Genomic DNA, 25,543 nt, shown 5'->3' with positions numbered 1-25,543 from the left:
AGTGTGCCTAAGAGTCTAGCCCAGTGTTTCCCAACCTTTTTTGGGCAAAGGCACACTTGTTTGATGAAAAAAATCTCGAGGCACACCACCATTACAGCCCCGTGACGTCAGCGCGCAGCGTCACGCCGGGAGGGACGCACGAAAGTGTAAGTTTCAATTTTTTCCCCTCCCCCTTGCCGGGGAACCTCCAAGCTTTGGGGGTGGGGGGGAGGAGGCAGCAAAGCGAGGCAGGAAGGAGAGCGCAGCTTGGCTGGGTGAGCTTTGGCAGGGAATGAGAGCCGCGAGGCAGGCGCTGCGGACGGAGGCGCTGCCTGCCGAGCTCGCAGGCAGCCAGGCAGCCAGACGGCGAGAGCCCCGCGCTGGGCGGCCTCTCCTCGCCGCCGTCCCGCCTCTCGCCGCCCGACTTGCCCGCCTCCCTCCAGGCAACATCTCGCGGCACACCAGGCAACATCTCGCGGCACACTAGTGTGCCGCGGAACAGTGGTTGGGAAACACTGGTCTAGCCCAAGATGTTAATTTCAAACATAGATTTTAGAGAATGGGGATTGGTGTAATGGTTGATGATGTGACAAAGACAGCGACAGCTCCCTTAAATCAGGGGAAAGCTGTGATAGTCCTTTATTCTGTCTCTGGGGTGAAGGTTTCCTTGCTGCTTCCCCCAAACTCAGACTATTAGCTTCCCCAGCAACTTAGCTTGTTGGTGATAGCTTCCCTGCCCATTCTAGGAAAGCTATTCAGAAAAGAGAAGGCAGAGAGATGTGTGAAACATTATTATTATTGAAGTTTTTATTGCATGCGATTAAATATGAAGATTGATTGCAGGGTTTGTTTGTTTGTTTTTCCTGGTGATGTTTCCAGCGTGCCCGCTGGCGGTGGCAAACGTTGCCCAGTTCTAAATGTGTTATATAAGGATGCCTCTACTTCTGTGAGCAGGAGGGCTTGGCCTGTAGTGCAGAGAGACAAAGCCTGATGTTGCTGGCCAGCAGGGACAATTAACAACCCCAGATTCCAGCGGGCAGTGGAAAGTGAGAATAAGTGCTCCTTTGTGTCCATCAATCCCCAGCTGCCAGGATCTTCCTGCCCACCCGTTTAACAAAAGAGGACAGAGGGAGAGCCAGTGGCGTAGCGTGGGGGGTGCAGGGGGGGCCAGCCGCACCGGGCGCAACATCTGGGGGTTAGGGTTAGGGGGCGCAAATCCACGGGTTAGGGGGCGCAAATCCACGGGTTAGGGGGCGCAAATTACTTGCCTTGCCCCGGGTGCTGACAACCCACGCTACGCCACTGGGGAGAGCCTCTGGGAACTGGGTCACTGGCAGTTCCACCGCTGTACAGCTTGCTTAATTAAGGCAGAAAAGGAAACTCCCAAGCGGCTGGCAGTGAAGATTGTATGCCGAAGGAGCAGATAAAGTACCCCATGTGTGCTTGGTGTGGTCTCGGCAAACAGGCACGGTTTCCTTGAGTCAAGGCCACTGCTGTATGCTTGATCTTATTCCCTCTTGGCAAACAGAGCTCTCACTATGTTCCCTGGAAGACTGAGAATCCTAACATAGGCAGTGAACACAATGCCAGCTTAAAAGGCAGCTAAGTCGTTCTTTTTCTCCATTTGGGGAAAAGCACATAAACCACATGAAATAGCTCTTACATGAAATAAACAAAAGAAGATGAGATGAATTGTGGCTAACATCATGTATAGGTAAAAGGTAAATAGGAAAGGACCCCTGGATGGTTAAGACCAGTCAAAGGTGACTATGGGGTTGCGGCGCTCATTTTACTTTTCAGGCTGAGGGGGCTGGCGTTTGTCCACAGACAGCTTTCCAAGTCATGTGGCCAGCATGACTGAACTGCTTCTGGCGCAACGGAACACTGTGACAGAAACCAGAGCGCATGGAAACGCCGTTTACCTTCCCGACGCAGCAGTACCTATTTATTTACTTGCACTGGTCTGTGTGCACAGCCCTGGTCTTGGTTAGGACCTGTGAGGCACCATCAAATTACCGTATTTTTCGCTCTATAACAGACCACAAGATGCACCTAGTTTTCGGAGGAGGAAAACAAGAAGAAGAAAAAATACTATGAATCTCAGAAGCTAGAACAGCAAGAGGGATCGTTGTGCAGTGAAAGCAGCAATCCCTCTTGCTGTTCTGGCTTCTGGGATAGCTGCACAGCCTGCATTCGCTCCGTAAGACACACACACATTTCCCCTTACTTTTTAGGAGAGAAAAAGTGAGTCTTATAGAGCAAAAAATACGGTAAGTAAATAAAAATTAGGTACTGCTACTGCCTCTGCTTTACTAACGTTTGCAAGTTTTAGGGCTCATCCACACTTCTGTTTGTCACATGATTTCTAGATTTCTAAGAGAATTTTCTTTTGTCCCACCACTGTCCCCGGAAAACCCCCCCTGCTGTTTACTGCTGAATCAGGGCGAATGTCAATCGGCAGAAAACCCGGCTGACATTTGTTCTGGTTCAACTAGTTTTCACGAGCCTGGTGTGCTGTCATCTGTGTGGACATAAAAACTATGCAGAAGGAAGGGAAGAGATACAGTAATATATGCAGCCCAGTCCTGTGTGTGTTTTCTCAGGACTGTAGGACAGTTACTTCCATCTGCATGTACCGCAGGATTGCAGCCTCAGCAGCTATGCAATGCTTTCCCTAAAGTGCTCAAAACGCTTCAGACAAACGATTCCAGAAATACACACAACGACCTTGTAAGGTAGGCAAGCAGCAGCATTCCCACACGCATTGTAGCTGGCAAATAGTATTAATGCTGGTTCACCTATGGCTATTCATGGAGAAATGAAATTTGGACCCCCCAAAAAAAGTAATTCCAGCCCACAGCTAATTAATTTTAACCCATGAACGACACCACCAAATGCCATTGACTGAAAGCAACCCAGATCCTGGTGCCCAGGTAGGGCGAGCAAGCAGTTTCTCCCACACTGTAAGGCTGGGGGGGGGGGCTCCCTTGCTTTGAGAACAGCAGGCAATGAAATATTTGAGGGGGCCAGTCCTCCCCCTCAGTTGATGGGCATTGCCATCGTGCGCAGCGTCTTGTGATCGATTATGGAGGGCGGGGCTTACCTACCCCCCCCCAATATTTTATTCAAGTTGGCCCCCCTGCTAAAGAAGGGGGGGTGTCATCGCGCTGCCCGCCGCTCCGCACTAAGGGTCGCCAGCTCCCCAGAGCGTCCTGCTCCTTTAAACGCCGCCTGAGCGCCTTCTAATCCCCGCCGAAGGGGGGAAGGTCAGCGCGGACAGGGAGCGGAGCGCCCGCCGCCTTGGGGTGGGGCGAGCGCAGGTTGGCGCTCTGGCTAAAGGTCGCCCTGGGCTGCTCCCTTTCCAGATCCGCTTTCGGAAACTTTCACGCGCAGGGCGGATGTTCAGCTGGGCGGCGGCGGCAACAGCTCTTCTCCAGGCAAGCGCTGCCCAACTTGCGCACCGGAGCACTTTGCGCGTGGGCTCCGCGCAGCATCCCCCGCCGCACCCGACATCTAGGCAGTCCGCGTGGACTTGCCCCCGCCCACTTTCCTCCTATTAATTCCCATTATTGAATTCCACCAGATCCGCTCTGGTCTCAGTCCCGGATCGAGCGCCTAGTTTTCGGCCGAGAGTAGCTGGTGCTCGGCGCTGCGCAGGTCCAGCGGCGTCGCCCTTTCGACTTGAACCTCGCGGGCAGGATCATGCGGGCGCGCCCCTGCTGGACGCTGCGCGCGGGGCTGCTGCTGCTCCTGGCCGCGCCGGAGGCGGAGGGCGGCTGCGCGGCGCTGGGGCGCTGCTGCGCGGGCCGGAGCATGGCGTGCGTGAGCACCGGCTGGAGGGCGGACGGGTCCCACGGGCCCTGCTACTGCGACCAGGCGTGCCCTTACACCTTGGACTGCTGCCAGGACTACCGGCAGGTGTGCCCAGGTGGGTAAGGAGTAGGGGAGGGGGGATGGTCCAGCTCAGGTAGGGCTAGGGATGGGGGACCTGTGGGTGTTTTCTTTTCTTGGATTCCCCTCATCTCTCACCGTGGGGTTTGGTGGCTGGGGCTGATGGGAGCTGGAAGGCCACAGACTCCCGCTTCCAGTGATGTCAAATTCAGCACCTGCAAGGGGGCTGGACTAGATGACCCCTGGGGAACCCTTCCAACGCTACAATTCTATGACCTGCTTAGAAAGAGCAGCACCTTTTTTCAGAGTGCCGGATCCCACCCAGAAGGGGAACTGCGATTGAAACTCAAAGGTGGAAAAATGACTCTGGTGTAGCCAATTCAAATGGACTACAGCCCTTCTGTGAATACACTTTTTGGCTTATTGTCCGGATGAGAAACCTGTGACCTTCCAAATGCAGTTGTGCTCTGACTCTTGTCCGCCTCATCTTGTTAGGGTTAGGGCTGATGGACATTCAAAAACTTCTGCAGGGCTTGAGGTTCTTCATCCCTGAATTTAAGAGTACCAGAGGGAGATGGAGGTTACTGAGCCCAGGTGGAAAATTACAGTATTGACAATCTATTCCTACCTATGTTATTTAGAAACTAAATCCCACTGATTTGCACAGGATTTACTCCCAAGGCAGCTTAAACATGTTTTACTTGGAGATAAGTACTCTGGAGTTCAGCAGGGGGCTAACACCTGAATAAAAGTGTTTCCTTTTAAAGTTAGGATTGCAACTTGGGGGAAGCGATAGCGGCTTACGGCTTTCTTGTGTTGGAAATCAGATACCAATGAATCTCAATGTTCTTGGAGGCTGCTCTTCAGAGATGAGGACATCTGAGTGCTGTTGACATGTGTATTGTCATAAATAGGGAGAGTTGCATTCAGAACTTTTTCTTTATTAAAAAGATCAATAACATTCTGTGCAAAAGCATACGCTATGCAAATTGTGCTGTTTCATCCTGCTGTTGCAAGGCATCAAAAAGAGCTAACACTGAAGCCCTGTGTGCACAATTATTTGTAGAGTTTGGAGCATATGGCACAACTCAAGGCATTTGTAATGGCCTGGAGTAACTGCAATGGTTCTTCTCTTAATACTACTTTAAACACACACACACACACACACACACACACACACACACACACACAAACACACACACACACTGAGCATGTCAACATCTTCTTCCTGTTCCCTAGTACAACAGAACCCAAATATTGGCAAATAGGAATTTCCTAAATCTTGACTTTTCAAAAGCTGAGGTTTTCAGCATATTGGATATTTTACTTAGTGCAGAATTCTGCTTGTGCAGTCCCCCCACCCCCACATGCAACCCATCCCATCCCTATAATAATCTTTACTTCCCATAACTCTTAGTAAAACCTTCCAGGAGACAAACATTGGTATTTTCTATTAGGGAAATGAAAAGATGGGGTCCTTTTTCAAAAGGGAACATATGTAAAAGAAAATTCAAGCAAAACAGAATTATCCCTCTCCACAAAATGCAGGTTGCTTAATTAGCCTTTATTAGAACTACTGAAGCGTAAGTCCCTTTCTTTTATGCCTCATCAATCCATACAGTGGTACCTCAGGTTACATACGCTTCAGGTTATAGACTCCGCTAACCCAGAAATAGTGCTTCAGGTTAAGAACTTTGCTTCAGGATAAGAACAGAAATTGTGCTTCGGTGGCGCGGTGGCAGCAGGAGGCCCCATTAGCTAAAGTGGTGCTTCAGGTTAAGAACAGTTTCAGGTTAAGAACGGAACTCCGGAACAAATTAAGTACTTAACCCGAGGTACCACTGTATTCTCAACTGGTGCCATCTTGTGGCATTTTGAAGAAATGGCACAATATTGTCCTTTGCAAGTGTCACTCTTGGCCAGCTCTGCATGTGGTAGTTTGCAGATACAGTGGTGCCTCGCAAGACAAAAATAATCCGTTCCGCGAGTCTCTTCGTCTAGCGGTTTTTTCGTCTTGCGAAGCAACCCTATTAGCGGATTAGCGCGTTTAGCGGTTTAGCGGCTATTAAAGGCTTAGCGGCTTAGCGGCTTAGAAAAAGGGGGGGGGAAGCGAAAAAAAATCGCAAGACTCGCAAGATGTTTTCGTCTTGCGAAGCAAGCCCATAGGGAAATTCGTCTTGCGAAGCGCATCGAAAAACGGAAAACCCTTTCGTCTAGCGGGTTTTTCGTCTTGGGAGGCATTTGTCTTGCGGGGCACCACTGTAGGTGAGGTGACTTGGTGACACCCGGGTGGGGTGTTTGCGGCAAAAGCCAGAAACTGGAGAGCCGTTCTTCTCACCGTAGTCATCTTTGCTTTGGCGACTGAGAGGGCTGGAAGATGTCTGAATCCACACATATACTTGGATTGAAAACTGCTTTGCAAATCGTTTTATATTCCTGCATGGTTACGAAGCTCAGGCTGGCTGGTTCTCCCAAGTGCAGTGGAATGAAGTGGAAGAATGCTGAGCTGGTAAAATGAGCTGCCTCACTTCATCCTGCTGTTGGGGAACCACATTTTTTTTAAAAAAAGTAATTCCCTATGTAAACAGACACATGACCCTGTAAGTAGAAAACTTGGCAGTTCAAAGTGGTATCGTGATTGCTTCAAATTCATATTGTGAATGTGGGCTAAGTTGGGACACCTAAATGCTGGTACTCCTGCTTGGCAGGAATGGATCAGACTTGCTTATTTGAGAAGAATGCCAGCCTGGAAATGCGTGGAATAGATAACAATTGCGAGTTTTGTCCTCTTCCTCCTCCTCCTTTCCTCAGTGGTCTCCTGCGTGGTCTCTGAGTGGAGCGAATGGAGCAGCTGTGCGGAGACTTGCAAGGCAGCGTACCGTGTGAGGAGGAGGCGCATCATCCGGGAGCCGAGAAATGGCGGCGAAGCCTGCCCTCCTCTCGAGGACAAGGCTGGCTGTTTTGAGTATTGGACTCGGCAAGGAACAGAGTGCAAGCAGCCCTTCAGTAAGTGGAGCAGGGCATGGGTGGAGTGGGGGGAAACAGATTCTTGGCAGAAAAAAGGTTTCCAAGGCCTTCTTCTGGATGCATTCAAAATTACATTGTACCCGCTCCCCCCCCAAAAAAAGTCTTTTTAGAGCCTTTCTTCTGGTTACTTTTGAAGAGTTTGGATTTGATATCCCGCTTTATCACTACCCTAAGGAGGCTCAAAGCAGCTAACCATCTCCTTTCCCTTCCTCCTCCACAACAAACACTCTGAGAGGTGAGTGGGGCTGAGAGACTTCAGAGAAGTGTGACTAGCCCAAGGTCACCCAGCAGCTGCATGTGGAGGAGCGGAGACGCAAACCTGGTTCACCAGACTACGAGTCCACCGCTCTTAACCACTACACCACACTGGCTTTTGTTTTGTTCTAAGCTGAAGAAAGTTATTGACTCATGTCAAGTGCCTCTCGCTTAGCAGGGGTATCCCATATTTGGCTGGGTTTCTTCCGCTGCTCTGCCGGTGTGGTAGCTACACAGAATCACAGAACTGTAGAAGTTGGAAAGGGACCACAAGAGTAATCTGGATCCACACCCAGCAGTGCAGGAATCTTTGGCCCAGCATGGGGCTCAACCTTGAGATTAAGAGTCTCATGCTCTGAGCTACCCCAGATGCAAGAAAGAAAGTGCTGCAGTCTATAATGCCCCATGCTTAATCCCTGACACAGAGTGGCAAAAAGGAGATGATTCGGCCCAGCACCACACACAAAACAGCTTTAGATGCTCGTTTGTGCTTGGAGAGCAGTTGCACATGTCCCTCTTCTAGTTCATCCAGAGTAAAATGGGATGGTGCAAAGTGACATCTAGTGTAAGGATTGGTCAAGGTGTTCTGAGTGCCTTTGTTGCAGAGCAGCCAAAGAAGTCTGATCACTGTAGTCCATGCATACGTAACCTTGAGGCTGGATTACCACAGTGCACTCTAGGTAGGGCTTGTCCTTTCTTGGGCTTGGCCTCCCTCCTAGTTCCACGGAAGGTTGCCTTCCATGAGCAGAAGAGTTGAATGCCACCCATATCCCTTGAGGTGCCACAAGACTCGGTGTTGCTTTTGCTGCAACAGACTAACATGGCCACTTCCCTGAAAACTGTGCTTGTACAAGAGGATATGTTGGGGCTGGGCTCCATTCAAATTATGGCTGTCACCTGCTTAGAGAAATCACAGCTGATAAGCCTGTGAGTTTAAGACCGGGATTCTAACCCAAGTTACCTGGGAGAAAGCCCCACTAAATTCAGGTGGACTCATTTCTGAGTAGAGGGAGTTAGGGTTGTGCTGTTGGTATATTGATTTAATTAAATCTGCACGTGAGAGACAACGGTAACATTCACACATTACATTCATACAAACTTTGTCCACGAATAGTTGAGCTATACATTTGTACCGTAATAGGTAAAGATACCCCTGACTATTAGGTCCAGTTGTGGACGACTCGGGGGTTGTTGCGCTCATCTCGCTCTATAGGCCGAGGGAGCCAGCGTTTGTCCGCAGACAGCTTCTGGCCAGCATGACTAAGCCGCTTCTAGTGAACCAGAGCAGTGCACAGAAACACTGTTTACCTTCCTGCCGGAGCGGTACCTATTTATCTACTTGAACTTTGACGTGCATTCAAACTGCTAGGTGGGCAGGAGCTGGGACCGAACAACAGGAGCTCACCCCACTGTGGGGATTCAAACCGGCAACCTTCTGATCAGCAAGCCCTAGGCTCTGTGGTTTAGACCACAGCGCCACCCGCGTCCCACATGTGCCGTAATACACATGTTAATATTTAGTGAATATATAGTCTCCGTGCTTGTGCACACAATAGTTGAGCTGTACGAATGAGCAAGTGCAACACTTTCACACTAAGACTTGTGTGCTTGTAGAGACCGCCTGCACCCGTGTTCAGTGCAATGTGTGAACAACACTATCCAGAATTTTAAAGCAGTGGTGGGCAGAATACAGGCTTATTGGATCCTGCGTCGGATGCAGTGTGTCTCTGAATACCAGATGCTGAGAATCAAAGTGTGTGTGTGTGGGGAGGGGGGAGAGTGCTATTGTGCTCTCACATCCAGCTTGTAGGCATCCCATAGTTATCTGGTTGGTCACTGCAAGAACAGGATGCTGGACTAAATGGACCTTTGGCTTGATCCAGAAAGGCTCATCTCATATTCTCCTGTTTTACTAGACCCCCAAGAGCTATTAACCAGAGGCAGGGGCAACAAGTCGCACAGTTAGAATTCAAGAACAGGGTGACTCTGAGCACATTCTGAGCCTAGGAAATTGTCTTCAGCACAGGAACTGAACTGAGTCCATAGCCCTTTCTCACAAAAGCAGGGTCCTAGTTGGATCTCTTCTTTTCAGCAGCCTAATTTAGGTGGAACAACTCATTTTATTGCAGATATTGTCAAAACAACTGGGTGTCAAAAATCTTTGCTGTGCTACTGGAAATCAACCAGAGATCTGCGATCTCTAGCTTCTGCCCACCCTTTAACTAAACAACTGGCCTTTTTCTGGTGTACTTGTTTAGACTAGTTATTATTTTTCTTCTGTCTTTTTATTTTTTTTGTTTGCTTTGAAAAAAACAAAACAAAGCCAGTGTTTCTGAGACCAAAATAAAATCTGTAGGCTGGAGAAGAGCTTAAGTGGTATATTTCTAAATTGGGATATTATTAAAATAGCTTGCTCCCTCCAGCATAGTTTCTGGGATGATAATTAGCAGGCCTGTTTGTACGGACAACAAGGGGGGATTTTGTGGGCGGAGGGTACCCATTTCTGCCCAGCGGAATGATGAATAATCACCAGCGGTCTGAGAATGTGGGAGAGAACTCTCTCTCTCTGATTTCCTGCCAGAGGGAAAATGACACGGCATTAAAGACCGCAAATGTCCCAGTTGTTATTGTTCTGCAGATGCAGGCGGACTCGGGGCACCGTTGTCACTTATCATGTCTGCTGTGTTTTCCTTTTTCCCTTTGATGTGAGCAGTCCCAGCATTAATAACCACTGGAGGCTATGGGAAAGCGAGGAGAAAGCGAGCTGTGTCCATTGAGAATGAAAGAGCCGGGTAAGTTAATGAGCTGCTCGAGGACTCTACAGCATTGCTGTCCTCCTGTGGGTCACACTATGGCCTGGAGCTCATATAATGAAATGACACAAGTCTAGATTCACAGGCCTGGAAGACATACTGGTACAGCCTTTGGCCCATTTCCCTGATGCAAAGCCAACCTCCAGCACACATGTTCCCCCAGCCTCCTGCTTATACACAGAACAGTGCTTTAACCTGCACTTTTCATTTATATGGTGCTGTCATGATCCCTGTAAATACACCGCTGTAAATCCTTAATAGGCCAAACACATTTTGACAAAGTCTTCCTCGGCGGCCTTATTAAAAACGTTAACAATTCAGCTGGTTCTGAGCTACAGCCGCTTAAAGGAGGAGTGAAAAATACGCACGATGGACTCATGTGCAACCACGTATATGCGCTGTTATGTACTGAAGTTCTCACCCTGGGCCAGCAGGGGGATACTGTAGATAGTTTTCACTCAGGTCCACATATGCAAATAAGGGATTGAAAGTGACGTTCAGTGATTGGATAGTTACAGAAAGTGGTTACTGTTGCGTTGTAGTGGAGCTCTATATAAGCAGGCTGGCTGAACCCTTCAGTTCTGTTCAGTTCTGTTCTGTGAATAAACAAGAGCTGTTTGAAGAATCGCTGTGTCGTCTGATATGTTCACCCACAACTTAACATGCGCATCCCTAGGAAGTATTTAAATACAGTGGTGCCTCGCAAGATGGAAAACTCACAAGACGAAAGGGTTTTTGGTTTTTTGAGTTGCTTCGCAAGACGATTTTCCCTATGGGCTTGCTTCGCAAGACGGAAACGTCTTGCAAGTTTGTTTCCTTTTTCCTAAAACCGTTAATACAGTTGCGACTTGACTTCGAGGAGCAACTCATAGCACGCGGTGTGGTAGCCTTTTTTGAGGTTTTTGAAGACTTTGGTGATTTTTGAAGCTTTTCCAAAACTATTCCGACACCGTGCTTCGCAAGACGAAAAAATCGCAAGACGAAAAAACTCGCGGAACGAATTAATTTCGTCTTGCGAGGCACCACTGTAAATTGATTAAAATTTCAAAAAAGGGCAAAATGGTCCCAAAAGAGCAGGAAAGGAGCTAGCAATCCCATGAACCTTTGCACCAATCTTTGAGGCCTGTGAAGAGTTGGGCGTTGGAGAAAGGAGGTTTGGAGGGAGCGGTTGTGGTGGAGTTTGGTGGGTTTTTGTGAATTTTTGGCAGAGGTTTTGGTCGTTTACAGGCTTTATAGATGGTGTTTTCCACCATATGTGATTTCACGTTTATGAGTGGTACCCAGAAATGTAATCCCTGTGTAAGTGAAGAGATGGCTGTATACAGGTTGGCCAAATAAATTTCAAAAAGCCTCCTGCAAATAATGGATATAGAGTTGAAGGGTGGTATTTAGCTCAGTTTTAATCTTGAGTATACCCACTGGAACTTAGTCCTATTCTACCCCTAGTGGGGTAGAAGTGGAAGGATCATTAGGCGCGAGTGATCATGCTCTTCTGAAGTTTACTATACAGCGGAAAGGAGCAGCCAAGCATACTAGGACTCAATTTCTTGACTTTAAGAAAGCCGACTTCATAAAACTTAGGGAAGTGCTGGGTGAGATCCCATGGACAGTAATACTAAAAGGAAAGGGAGTTCATGATGGCTGGGAGTTTGTTAAGAGGGAGATAGTAAAAGCACAACGTCAGGCAATACCAATGAGACGGAAACATGGAAGGTGCTTAAAGAAGCCAGGGTGGCTATCTAAAGAACTTTTAACTGAGTTAAGATTAAAAAAGGATGTGTACAAAAAATGGAAAAGGGGGGAAACCACCAAAGAGGAATTCAAACAAATAGCCAGCACGTGTAGACACAAAGTCAGAAAAGCTAAAGCACAGAATGAACTCAGGCTTGCTAGAGAGGTTAAAAGCAACAAAAAAGGCTTTTATGGGTATGTTCGTAGCAAAAGGAAGAACAAAGAAACAGTGGGGTCACTCCGAGGAGAAGATGGTGAAATGCAAACAGGGGACACAGAAAGGGCTGAACTCCTCAATGCCTTCTTTGCCTCAGTCTTCTCCGATAAAGAAAACATTGCCCAACCTGAAGAATTTGGAGCAAATGATTCAGCAAAGGAAACACAGCCCAGAATAACTAAGGAGATAGTATAAGAATACTTGGCTAGTTTAGATGTATTCAAGTCTCCAGGGCCAGATGAACTGCATCCAAGAGTATTAAAAGAACTGGCAGATGTGATCTCAGAACCACTGGCAGTCATCTTTGAGAATTCCTGGAGAACAGGCGAAGTCCCGGCAGACTGGAGGAGGGCAAATGTTGTCCCTATTTTCAAAAAGGGGAAAAGAGAGGACCCAAATAATTACCGCCCAGTCAGTCTGACATCAATACCAGGGAAGATTCTGGAGCAGATCATTAAGCAAACAGTCTGTGAGCACCTAGAAAGGAATGCTGTGATCACCAATAGTCAGCATGGATTTCTGAAAAATAAGTCATGTCAGACTAACCTGATCTCGTTTTTTGACAGAATTACAAGCCTGGTAGATGAAGGGAACACAGTGGATGTAGCCTACCTTGATTTCAGCAAGGCATTTGACAAGGTGCCCCATGATATTCTTGTAAAGAAGCTGGTAAAATGTGGTCTTGACTATGCTACCACTCAGTGGATTTGTAACTGGCTGACTGACCGAACCCAAAGGGTTCTCATCAATGGTTCCTCTTCATCCTGGAGAAGAGTGACTAGTGGGGTGCCACAGGGTTCTGTCTTGGGCCCGGTCTTATTCAACATCTTTATCAACGACTTGGATGATGGACTCAAGGGCATCCTGATCAAATTTGCAGATGACACCAAACTGGGAGGGGTGGCTAACACCCCAGAGGACAGGATCACACTTCAAAACGACCTTGACAGATTAGAGAACTGGGCCAAAACAAACAAGATGAACTTTAACAGGGAGAAATGTAAAGTATTGCACTTGGGCAAAAAAAATGAGAGGCACAAATACAAGATGGGTGACACCTGGCTTGAGAGCAGTACATGTGAAAAGGATCTAGGAGTCTTGGTTGACCACAGACTTGACATGAGCCAACAGTGTGACGCGGCAGCTAAAAAAGCCAATGCAATTCTGGGCTGCATCAATAGGAGTATAGCATCTAGATCAAGGGAAGTAATAGTGCCACTGTATTCTGCTCTGGTCAGACCTCACCTGGAGTACTGTGTCCAGTTCTGGGCACCACAATTCAAGAAGGACACTGACAAACTGGAACGTGTCCAGAGGAGGGCAACCAAAATGGTCAAAGGCCTGGAAACGATGCCTTATGAGGAACGGCTAAGGGAGCTGGGCATGTTTAGCCTGGAGAAGAGGAGGTTAAGGGGTGATATGATAGCCATGTTCAAATATATAAAAGGATGTCACATAGAGGAGGGAGAAAGGTTGTTTTCTGCTGCTCCAGAGAAGCGGACACGGAGCAATGGATCCAAACTACAAGAAAGAAGATTCCACCTAAACATTAGGAAGAACTTCCTGACAGTAAGGGCTGTTCGACAGTGGAATTTGCTGCCAAGGAGTGTGGTGGAGTCTCCTTTTTTGGAGGTCTTTAAGCAGAGGCTTGACAACCATATGTCAGGAGTGCTCTGATGGTGTTTCCTGCTTGGCAGGGGGTTGGACTCGATGGCCCTTGTGGTCTCTTCCAACTCTATGATTCTATGATTCTATGATTCTATTCATTACTTTTAGTAGGCATTTGTTGTCATTTAGTCGTGTCCGACTCTTCGTGACCCCATGGACCAGAGCACGCCTGGCACTCCTGTCTTCCACTGCCTCCCACAGTTTGGTCAAACTCATGTTGGTAGCTTTGAGAACACTGTCCAACCATCTCGTCCTCTGTCGTCCCCTTCTCCTTGTGCCCTCAATCTTTTCCAGCATCAGGGTCTTTTCCAGGGAGTCTTCTCATGAGGTGGCCAAAGTATTGGAGCCTCAGCTTCAGGATCTGTCCTTCCAGTGAGCACTCAGGGCTGATTTCCTTCAGAATGGATAGGTTTGATCTTCTTGCAGTCCATGGGACTCTCAAGAGTCTCCTCCAGCACCATAATTAAAAAGCATCAATTCTTCAGCGATCCGCCTTCTTTATGGACCAGCTTTCACTTCCATACATTTCACTTCCCACTACTGGGAAAACCATAGCTTTAACAATATGTCTTGAGTAAAACAACCCACCTGAAGACTTTGTTGAAATGAATTTGGCCCAGTAAATATTTATAGTATGACACCAGAGGTACTGCACCTCCCCTGACATGCGATGCACATATTTATTTTTGTAAGTAAGCCTTACACAGACCCGGGGTGAGCATTTGGAACCCCTGGAATCTTGCACAGTTTGGAGATTGGAGTGGCATGCAACCCTATTCCCCTCTCTTCCCTTGGCAGGTACTGTGTCGAATTTCAGCTCATGGCCATCACAGAAGGATGTCTGCATGGGAACAGCTCTTACACTCATTGGATGAAATATCTCAGCGAAGGACATCTGGTGTGTGTTGAGTGCCAGCACCCAGCTTTGGATTCCAGGAACCTGCACTGCTCAGGGGATGGCAGCGGAGCCAAAAAGTAAGAGTTGATTGTTCTGCTTTTGCTCAGTTGGAAATGCTTTGTTGTTGGGACAATTGCAACCCCGTCTTCTAAACTTCTGTACTGCCTAGCACAGGGGTGGGGTGACTTTTTCAGTTCTGGGGAGCTGCGTTTGCTTCTGGGCAACTTTCAGGGGTGGGTCACTGCTAGGATATTTCTGTTCCTCCTTAAAAAGGGAACAGGCTGTTGTGTGTCACAAGCCTGCGTACCTCCTGCTCACAGGGAGTTTCCGTTTTGTATATAGCTTTTGCTTCTTGCTGTTTTCCACGACATGGACTCAAGTAGTCATGTTTTTCCTTTGTTCTGACAAACGTTGAATAAAGCTGTAAATATGCTCTTCTGGGTGAATCTTCTGTTGTGAAAACTCTGCGAAAAGGGCGTGCATGAGTCCTGGAATGTGTCTGAGGCTCGTGTCGCTAATTGACTGATGCTGTTCCAATGGGAGCCTGGAGATCGTCCGGAGACGATGATGGAGGCCTGCCTGATGATGCCTCTGACTCCCTGGCAGTATCCCAACAACAGGTTATGGGCCCAGATTCACAGGAGTGATGGGTGATGGGTGGGGCAAGAGGCAGAAGCGGACTAGGCAATGAATGTGAATTTTCCTTTGTACAATGAGTTACTTTTTACACACACTGGCTGTAGAAAAGAAGATATGCAGGTGTGGGCTAGCAGAGGGCAGATTGAGACTGGTGGGGCAGCATCCCATTTGCCCCAATGGACCAGCCTCTGCTGCCCTTTAGGTCTTTAAAAGTAAGCGCCAGTGCCTTAAATTGACCTCAAAATATGAATGTACATCCTTCAAAATATGTGTGATATGAATGACTCCAGCTATGCGCATGCAACTTGATGTTGTGATCCTCCAGAACATGCATGCGTGAATCTGGCTGCAATCGGCTATACCCACTTACCTGGGAGTAAGCCCTATTGAACCCAATGGGAGTTACTTCTGAGTAGGCACTTATAGGATTGCGTTGTTGGTCTGTCCTGACCGCCGAAAGCAAGCTGGCTCAATTCGATCCATTCTTAATGCATAGGAACATGGAAGCTAAATCTGCCCTGGCTGTTGTTTTGACAGTGCTCATTCAAGAACATTTTAAACAACAAATAAGTTTGTATGGAACAGCATGTTCATCCAGGTAGCATTTTATCAGCGGTATTGAGCAAGAAAAGCACTGCTAGGTATTCTCCCCGCGCTTCCCTGAAGTCTTCAGTATAAAACTGCCGTTATTTTGATAAGGCAGCAATAACAGCCACTGTAGCTGTCTGGAGGGGCCATAAAATGCAGTAAAAACGTAAGAGGAGTACTGAGTTTGCTATTTAGTATATGGGATGACTCTAGTCCTCTTCAGGCATTCATCTTATGAACTCAGTCAATGGAGGCACAAGGGGGAGAGAGTAGGAATGAGTGTGTTAGCTCAGCCCCCACTTCCTCCATGAATTGGAGAGCAAATGTCTGCAGCAGAGGGCCTGTTTGACCCGTATAGGTTACTTGCCTGATGTCGAATTCTGGAAAACCAGGGTTCTGCCTTTCCTGGAAGCCTCCATGAGTACTGAAGGCTCTAATCTGCAGACGGCCGCTCCCGAACCATGCGCCCATGGGGGATTAGGCTGTTTGTCACAATGGTTATATTACTTCTGGTGTCAGAAGCAATATTTATTTATACAAAAACTACTTTTTAAAATCTTATCTTTTTGTTTATTTGATCAGGAGCATACAATTCAGTGAAGGGACGTGAGTATTGCTGTGGGTTAAACCACAGAGCCTAGGACTTGCCGATCAGAAGGTCGGCGGTTCGAATCCTTGTGACCGGGTGAGCTCCCGTTGCTCGGTCCCAGCTCCTGCCAACCTAGCAGTTCGAAAGCACGTCAAAGTGCAAGTAGATAAATAGGCGGGAAGGTAAATGGCGTTTCTGTGCGCCTCTCTGGTTCGCCAGAAATGGCTTAATCATGCTGGCCACATGACCCGGAAGCTGTACGCCGGCTCCCTCGGCCAATAAAGCGAGATGAGCGCTGCAACCCCAGAGTTGGCCACGACTGGACCTAATGGTCAGGGGTCCCTTTACCTTTACCTTATACAATTCAGTGACATACAGGAATAAAGACAAATCAATTAATGCAAAGACCTTGAACGTGGCCAGTGCAGATGTTTTAACAGCAGTCTGGCTGCCACATTCTGCATCAGGTAGAGCTTCTGGGCCAGGCTTGAAGGCAGACCCACATAGAGCATAGTGCAGTAATCTCGCCTCAGTGGTACCAACATGTAGGCTTACAGTGAGTAGCCTATCCCTGTCCTGAAACAGTCATCGCAGGCAAACCAGATGAAGCCATAGCTGGAGACTGTGAGTCAGAGAGACCTGGTGCATGTCAGGTTTGCCATGGGTATCTGTTTGGCCACTGTGAGAACAGAATGCTGGACTAGACAGGCCTTCGCTCTGATCCAGACGGGCTGCCTTTTCTGCTCACAGAAGGGCTCACGTGGAATTTCCAGGTTCAGAGAGAAAATGCCACTGAATTCCAGCTGCCATGAAGGAAGAGCAAGGCGCGCCCTGCTTTTGGCATCCCCAGAGGCCCCTGTGGGAAACGGGATGCAGTGGGGGGGGGGAAGGGTAGTTGTGTTATAGATGGACCTTTGGTCCAGTCCATCAGGGCTGCTCTGAAGCTAAGAGCAAATAACTGCTGGGGGAAAATGTTTGGTTCTCAAACTTTGTCCCAGCACTCGCATGCCACAGTGAGGAGAGGGCCAAATGAATAGGAATCGGTAATGGAAAGGATCCTTAACATGTATTGAGCTTTGATAATTCAATCTTTGGGAGCAGGGAGGGAGGCGTGACCACACCCGATCCAGCCCAGACATTACGTTTCGGCAATGAAAACCTGAATCCTTTTAACCAATGTGATTTTTTCAGCCCCTTGAACCATCCACACGCTGATGAGTGGTCCCAGCTTTCAGAATTGCCTTGTTCCTTTTAATTGCTTTGTGTTTGTTGCCACTTCCACTTTCAGCTGTGTCCTCCTATTGTGCATGGTGCCCCCCCTTCCTGCCTTGCTCATTAAAACTGAAAAGCATTTCCATCACTTTCTTAGGCAAGTTATCTTTCCCTGCAGAACAAGCAAATCTTGGTTCATTCCCCCCCCCCTCTTTTAAGACTTGGGGCTCGTCCCCACTTCCACTTGACTCATGCTTTCCAGGTACAGGTCAGAGTGGTTTTCCTTCCTTTTCTAGGGAAAACCTGCTCTTCAGTGTTGAATCAGAGCAAACGTCAATCCAGAGAATACCTGAATTGCTGTTTGCTTGGATAGAGTGCTAAAAAGTGGTTTTCCTTGGTGGGGAAAGCATCAGAGACCACAGCTAGTGAGGATGACCCCATCGTGAACTAATTTCTGCTTTGAAAGTAAGAAAAGAGTAGTTGGGCTGAGAATGACACCTCTTTCTAAATCTCCTAGGAAGTGCTTCACCCGTTATGAAGCTGGCTTAATGGATTGATCCAATTTCAGGCTCGCGTGTTTACGGTTCAAAGCATTTTGTTGAATTAGCTGAGCCACGTTTGGAATGTCTCGCAAGGTCACGTCTCGTGCAACTGGGTCGGTGCATCGATATTCCTCCCCTCCTTCTTTCTTTCAGAAATAGGCTGTGAAGGGCTGGCCAAATCAGCTGGGGGACGTGATGGCACGATGATCTGCCAGTCTCAATCATTTGAGAATGGAGAGCAGCTGGGGAGAAGCCTCTAGAATGAGTGGGAAAGTGAGCCTGCAGCCGGGAGACTATTCATCATTTCCAAGGGTACAATGAAGGGGTAATATGGCCATCTAACAGAAAACTTGGATGTTGAGGGCCAATGGGCTTGGAGCCAAAATGGGCCCACTGAGAAACAAGTGCGAGATAAACTGGCATGTTTGGTGGAACTTTGAGTTTTGCAAACATACATTTTAAAAACAAACAAAAAGAACCCCAAGGGATACCTACCCACACCCACCCACCCACCCAAGAAAAGCCCCCTTAAGGTGCTCAGTGTCTATGGAATGTGTCATTTGGAAAAATTAAAGCGGAAATGGTGTGTGGTTGGGATTTTTGCCTAAAAGCAGTTTCTGTGCAGTGACAGAATATTCTGTCTTGGTATAACTGGAGATAGTTCAAAGTTATGCCATTATGAACCCATACAGTACCCAAGTCAGTTAAAAAGTAGATTCTGAGAGCTGCAGATACCTTACACGGTGCTATAATCTTGGTGGCTGCACCTTCCTCCAACAAGTACATTAAAGCCTAAAACGACCAGCCTTTAAAATGATGTAGTGATTGATTTATTTTTTATATAGCATTTAAGAAATGATACTGGAAAGTTCAGACCTGAGTAAGTACAGTTGACATTTGCAGAGAGCATGCACTGGGAATTGCTGGAAAAACCAGTGCTTCCTGCAAGCCGGCAAGGATTAGCTGTTCCTTATAGTTTGCAGTAAGATGTGTTCACTGTGGAATGTGGTTTTGTTATGGACATTTATGTACATGCAGATGGGGAAGCATGTAAGGACTGCTTTTCCAAGTATAACCTTGTTTACATGGAGGGGCAAGTACGGTAGTATAATCTGTCCGTCAGCAAAGTCAAATATGCAAGTGATTAAACATGATTGCTCAGTGGTAGCCACTTCAAATTGGCCTTCACAATGTCTGTTGTAAAGCTGTGGGCAGGATTAAGCTGAGTTGTGCATAAGCAGACCTTGTTCTACTTGTCCACACCCTACATAATGTTAGGATTCTTTCCACTGTGTTGCAGTCATGGGATTGTTTTTATCACATGACGGTGTATGTTTTCATTCCGTGTTGTGGGAAGTGACGGAGGCAGGATGTTTCTATTACTGTGTTTCCGTGATGTAGGATTTTTGTCCTTTTGTTGTTTCTCTTTGCTGTCTGATGCTGAAAAGGAAGGAGCTGAGTTGTGATGCTCCGAGTGTGTATATGTAAATAAATGTAGTATAGCCAAAAGGTGTGCTACTGAGTCTGTACGCTAACTGCCTATACTCTGCTGATGCTGAAGTGTGCTGATGCCTCATGGTATCAGTCGCTGTGATGTTCGGGCTGGAGGAAGCTTTTGAATCTCCTGAACGACCGACCAGGAAGGAGAGTACATGCCAGTCGGGCATGTGTCTCTGCCGGATTCTTACTCGTGTGTAGGACTTCCCGACACTTAATTCTGCCCTGATTCCACCCATTTCTTTTCTTTGACCATTTACTAGTGGGTGGAGGTCTAGTTTCAAAAAAAGAAATCTGCCTCAAAAATGGAGGAAAGGGGGAGATTTTGGAAGTGTGGGTGCAGGGGTTTGAGACGTAACCGCACAGCCCCGTCCCAATAATCTTAAGAGATGAGTATTTATTTATTTTGGTTATTATTTATTAATTTATATACTACTTAATTCAGAATATAAAAACTGACCACGCATAATTGTTAAAATACAGAATGATTTAAAAAGGCAGCATAAAGAAAATACTCAGTAAAGCAAACCCATTAAAAATAATAATAAAAGTAATGGACCTAAGTTAGTGCATTTAGTGCTGTACTGAAAATTTCTCCTTCGGTTCTTCCCTCACCAACCACTCTTCAGTTAATGAGGGGGTGGGGAAACACATTCAGAAAACGAAAGAAAATTACAGTTGTCTGTACTTTGGCGCCTTTCTGGGTGCCTGTGCTTTGTGAAAAAAGCAGAGCTCCACTACCTTATTGCATGGCTCTGGTACTGGATATTCAGGAATTGAGGATACATTAGGATCTAAAGGTGCTGATACGAAACTTACTCTCCCATGCAAAATAAACATGCAGTTGTTTGCATCTGTGCCTCTGGAGCCCCCATTGGTTCATCTCTCCCAGTAATGTTTGCTCTGAGGGCATTTCTGGTCTTGCTACCTGAGATGCTTTTTATCTGAAAATGCTTTGGATAGAGAACATGGGATATAATGCCCACAAGCCTATACACCAACACTGAGCGATGCCTGCTACTTGTGACAAATTTAGGAAATTGCACGGTGTCCCTTTCAAGCAACACCTAAGTGATAAAAACCACTTCGGACCTGCAGGTTGAGAGATTGAAGCTCAAGTGTACAATGCACTTCATTGCACTTCAGCACTGCACAGTTATCTCTGTTTGAACCTCCAGCATCCGGAAGGTGTTTGCTGTGTTTTCGGTGATTCAGAATTACCAGGTGTCCCTGCCATTCTCAAGGGCCTTTAGTCTGTGAGTGTGGATTGAGAAATGCTTTTGAAGTACAAGCAAAAGCCAAGATAAATTCAACTCTTTTTTTATGTGGTCACCTGAAGCTGCATGACTTGTGTTTGTGTGTTTTTGATGCTGCTTTTGGAGGAAGTTGAATGCACTGTATCAACGCTTGGTCCTGCTTTTTCTATTCCAGGAACCAGCTACTACACTGGCAGGCCGTAGGAAACCCAAGATGCAGAGGGACCTGGAAGCGAGTTCGCCAGCTGCACACTTGCTCCTGCCCTTCTGTCCACAGCTTCTTGTTCATCTGACTTTCAAGTAGTTGTCCCTCTGCCTTGAGTCTGCACCTCCTCCTTGGTTCTCCTGAATTCAGCTGTGAAACAGCCACAGTTGCGATGCCAACAGATATATTCTAAGATCAAGGGTGCTTGCTGCTTTAAGGAACTGTCACTTGGTGACACAGGACATTCTCCTTGAGACTCAAGCTGAAGTTATTGGCATGTTAAAGAAGCAGGTAATCTGTGCAGGATAGACCTGGGAGAGTAAGGTTTGAGGCTGGCAGGCCAACAAGACCATGCTGACAAGTGAGTAGTAGAGATCAAAACCTAGGGAGAACCCTCGGATTGGACCATAGACCCATCTTGTCCAGCCTTCTGTTCTCACAGTGGCCAACCAGATGCCTGGGAGATGAGTGAGCTCATCCCAAACTCGGGTTGATTCTGAAATGTGCTGAGTCATCAGTTTTTTTTGATTTGGAGATAATGTCATGTCACTTGGTCAGCCCCCTAAACCTCCATCCCCTTCTACACTGTCTGGGTTTGCTGCAGTGATGCTCCAGAACAAATGAGGCACTGTAAGAGGAAATCTGATCCTCTCCATCGTTCTTCTTCCCCTGTTCTCCAGCATCGTTTTATTGGTATGTTGCCTTTCCGTAGTTAAAACTATGCTCAACCCAAGCCCATTATGATCACAGGGAGTAGAAAAAACCCATTGGCCTTTGGGAAAGTATTGGCCAGGCTATAAGCTGGGAATTCTGCTGTGTGGATAACATCCAAGCCAGAGGAGAACTTAGGGGCTTGTAATGTCTACCACTCCTTTGACTCAGGTTTTTACAAGCCCCTGAAACTCAGGCCTGAAAGTGGAGCACCTTGCTCAGAGCTGGGTAGATTCTGCATGTGTAGGAGGAAAGGGTTGAATGTGTGATACTGAGCAGAGAACTCTGCTTCCTATGTGTATTGGGGACTCTCAGGAACATAGGAAACTGCCCATTTGCCTATCTATCTCAGAATTGTGTGCACTGACTGGCAGCCCAACCTGGACATGCTGGGAATTGAACTAATCCAAAATGCGGCAGCTAGATTGGTGGTTGGGAGTAGTCGCTGAGACCATTTAACCAGGCCTTTGGTTGATTTGATTGACATCCTGTGCCCTTTTAAAATGTGGTTTTTTTGGGGGGGGGCAGTGCGGTTATTGGGTTGTTGTTTTTACTTTGATTATGTATTTTGTGGTTTTATATTTTGCTTTTCTTCTGTGAACTGCTCTGGGACTATAGGGCAGTATATAAATTCAATAACTAATAATAATAATAATTATTATATAACACCAATCCTAAAGGATCTTCACTGGCTCCCAGTACGTTTCCAAGGACAATTCAAAGTGTTGGTGCTGACCTTAAAGCCCTCAACAGCCTCGGACCAGTATACCTGAAGGAGTGTCTCCACCCCCATCATTCTGCCTGGACGCTGAGGTCCAGCGCCGAGGGCCTTCTGGCGGTTCCCTCCCTGTGAGAAGTAAGGTTACAGGGAACCAGGCAGAGGGCCTTCTCGGCAGTGGCACCCGCCCTGTAGAACGCCCTCCCTTCAGATGTCAAAGAGATAAAGAATTACACAACTTTTAGAAAACATCTGAAGGCAGTCCTGTTCAGGGAAGTTTTTAATGTCTTACATTTTATTATTTCTTATCTTTTGCTGGAAGCAGCCCAGAGTGGCTGAGGAAACCCAACCAGATGGGCAGGGTTTAAACAATAAAATTATTATTATTATTATTATTATTATTATTATTATTATTATTATTATTATTATTATTATTAACCTGGGGCCTTCAGCATGCAAAGCAGATGTTGTACCCTTCACCCACAGTTTTATATTTTAAATGCAAGTTTCTAGTGCCCATGGCCGCTGCCAACATATGCTTAGAATATCTGGTGAAATCTTGCAAGGTTAGAGCAGGTGGTTGAGTAAGATTTCCATGAGAGCAGGGCTTCAGTTTTATGGGTAGCTTCTTCCTTTTCCTTGAACTAGCAGTAAGTAGCAGGATAATTTCTGCATCCCCTTGTCTGCAATTAATTAATTAATTAATTACAGGGGATGTAGCTGTACATTATCCTTAAATTGGTAGATAAAATGAGTTCTCAAAGAAGCTTTAGCCTTTGGGCCAAATTATACATTCTTCAGGTGTTCCATGATATGTATTCCTCCCCCCATAAAGGGTTGTTGGTAGATTTATTTTTCACTTGTTTTTATTTAAACAATTTACAGTATATACCACTTAACTACAATAGTTTCTAAGCTGTTTACAAGGATGGGGGAGTTTTGAACATCCACACTCTTAATTACTGCAACTCCAGTAAAATTTGGCTTTGGGCACTTGCTTTAAACTGAAAAGACAAACAACATACATTGATTTATTGATTTATTGATTGGGGGGGAGGAATTCTGCCACAGATCTCCTGCCTAACATGAATTTTGGCCTGATGTCCCTATGTACTCTTTTTGCAACTGTGGAGCACCCTCCCAGATTATTTGAGGAACAAGGAAATGGAATATAGGCTTGGGCTAGGTCCCATTGATTGATTGAGCCTCACAAACCATTCAAAACATCCTTGTGAAGCTTAGATACACTTGACCTTTCATTCACTGGTGGAAGTTGGGGAGGTTAAGAACTTGGCTGTCTCTGGCCGACTTGTGAAGTGCCTTGCACTGTGTCAATCTAGACATGTCTATTGAGATCTGGGGTTACAAATACCTATTGTTTAAGAAGAAAAGAAAAAAAAACAAAATTTGGAGCCCTAGAATTGGATTAGTACCATGGTGCTGGTGCTCCTCCTCATTTTCCTGAATAAATATTGCCACCGCCACCCCGAATTGTAATTTAGGAAATTGGTGGTGGGGAGATCATTCTCCTTCTGACTGCCACAGTTCCAGATGCCACAACTTCCTTAGAAGTTGCTATTAACTTCTTAAAACAAACAGGAAGTGATTGTACTCATGGATCTCCTCTGCCATCTCTAGCTGTACTCACACTTACAAAGGGCACACACTGTTGTGCATGTTTACTCAGTTCAGTCGGACTTGCTCCCAAGCTTTAAACTAACACACACACCTTCAGGAAAGACTTTTTGAACTCAATAGGGCTCACCTCTAGGTTGGCATCTGTCTGTCTTGGGAGACAGTGGAAGAGAGTGCCTTTGGGGGTGAAGTCAAACTGTTGGAAGGTTGCTGCACCTGCTGTGGCTGTAGAGACTAATAGGGGAGAGACATGTTTTGTTGCAGCGGGGCAGATGAAGGCATCTGGTTATACTGACTGGGTAGACATAGTATTGCACTGTTCAATAGAAAAAAAAAATCTTCTGTGCACCTGTGCCATGTCAAACCTTATTCTGAAATAATTTGGACCTGGAAACACTGGAAGTTTTTTCCCCCTTCATTTGCAGGCTTTGTGTTTTGAAAGAGCCCATTAAAACTAATATTTATGGAAAGTTCTACCTATTGCTGGCTTTTTTTCTTCCTGGTAAGGGGAATGGTTGCATTTATAGCATTGGACTTGGCTATTCTCATGTTTTCCTCTGAAAAAGTGGTGGTGGTGGGGAGGAACTGGGTGGGGATTTCAACATGGCCATCTAGACCAAGAGATGAGGAAACACCTGGAGGACCACAACTTCCATCATCCCTGACCACTGTCCATGCTGGCTGGGGATGATGGGATCTGGAGTCCAATTAAAGGAATCATCTGCCATTGGAACAGTCACGATGCTTTATGGTCTCATATTCAACCAGAGAACATTTTAAAGGAAACTTTGGGGTGTTTTCATGCAAAATGCGAATGTTATATTTTTGTGTGTGTTTTTGTGTGTGTGTGTGTGGGGGGGGGGAAATCACGTCTCCAGTCTAAGCCTTTTCAAATGTTAAAGTAGACATGCGGTACAGTCCTGTACTATGTTGGAATGGGGAGTTGGTGTTTGAAAGTGTGTCCTCATTTCAGTAGCTCCTAGATGGGCAGTCATCTAGCCTCCTCCATGACATTTGGCTTAATTCAAATTGCTGGCAGCTCTCTGCAAGAACAGGGAGAGTTGTTGATGGGAAGAAGCAACTGGAGGCACCAGTTTTATGAAGGCAGGAGGAGGGATGGAAGTGTTTGATTCCATTCACACTTAAATGCAAACCTACCAAATTCATACTTTTCAAAACAATATGTGATCAGAAATGCAACCATCTTTTGAAACTGGCACTTCTCCAAATTTTACAGTGAAGTGCTCCAGACACGGAATGTATGTGTATGTTTTTGTACGCCAGAGAAAATTGTATATAAAGTGCACATATTGGACAAAATCACATACAAAATGCATTTTGTTATGGAACATGGCATACAAAGATGTGTAAGTGAGGAAAAATTCACTCTAAAATGCAGGCAGTTTTTTATGAGAATTTTTAAAAAATCTACAAATTGCTGTGGAAATGGTGGCGAAGGTTTGAAAAAAAAA

General features: G+C 46.5%; 1 protein-coding gene across 1 annotated transcript; it reads left to right on the top strand.

Moving 5' to 3' along the window:
• The first annotated feature begins 3,233 nt into the window (after positions 1 to 3,233).
• On the top strand, positions 3,234 to 24,544 carry LOC308588255 (somatomedin-B and thrombospondin type-1 domain-containing protein-like). Its single transcript, XM_081196697.1, has 5 exons — positions 3,234 to 3,907; positions 6,682 to 6,876; positions 9,866 to 9,944; positions 14,380 to 14,556; positions 20,978 to 24,544. The coding sequence occupies exons 1-5, from the start codon at positions 3,682 to 3,684 to the stop codon at positions 21,093 to 21,095; spliced, it is 795 nt and encodes a 264-aa protein (XP_081052823.1). The 5' UTR covers positions 3,234 to 3,681; the 3' UTR covers positions 21,096 to 24,544.
• The last annotated feature ends 999 nt before the right edge of the window (positions 24,545 to 25,543 follow it).

The sequence above is a fragment of the Podarcis bocagei genome (genome assembly GCF_964188305.1).
Source record: "Podarcis bocagei genome assembly, chromosome: 5".
Lineage (NCBI taxonomy): Eukaryota > Metazoa > Chordata > Lepidosauria > Squamata > Lacertidae > Podarcis > Podarcis bocagei.
The sequence above is the reverse complement of the archived record's forward strand: the minus strand, read 5'-3'. Positions and strand labels throughout refer to the sequence as shown.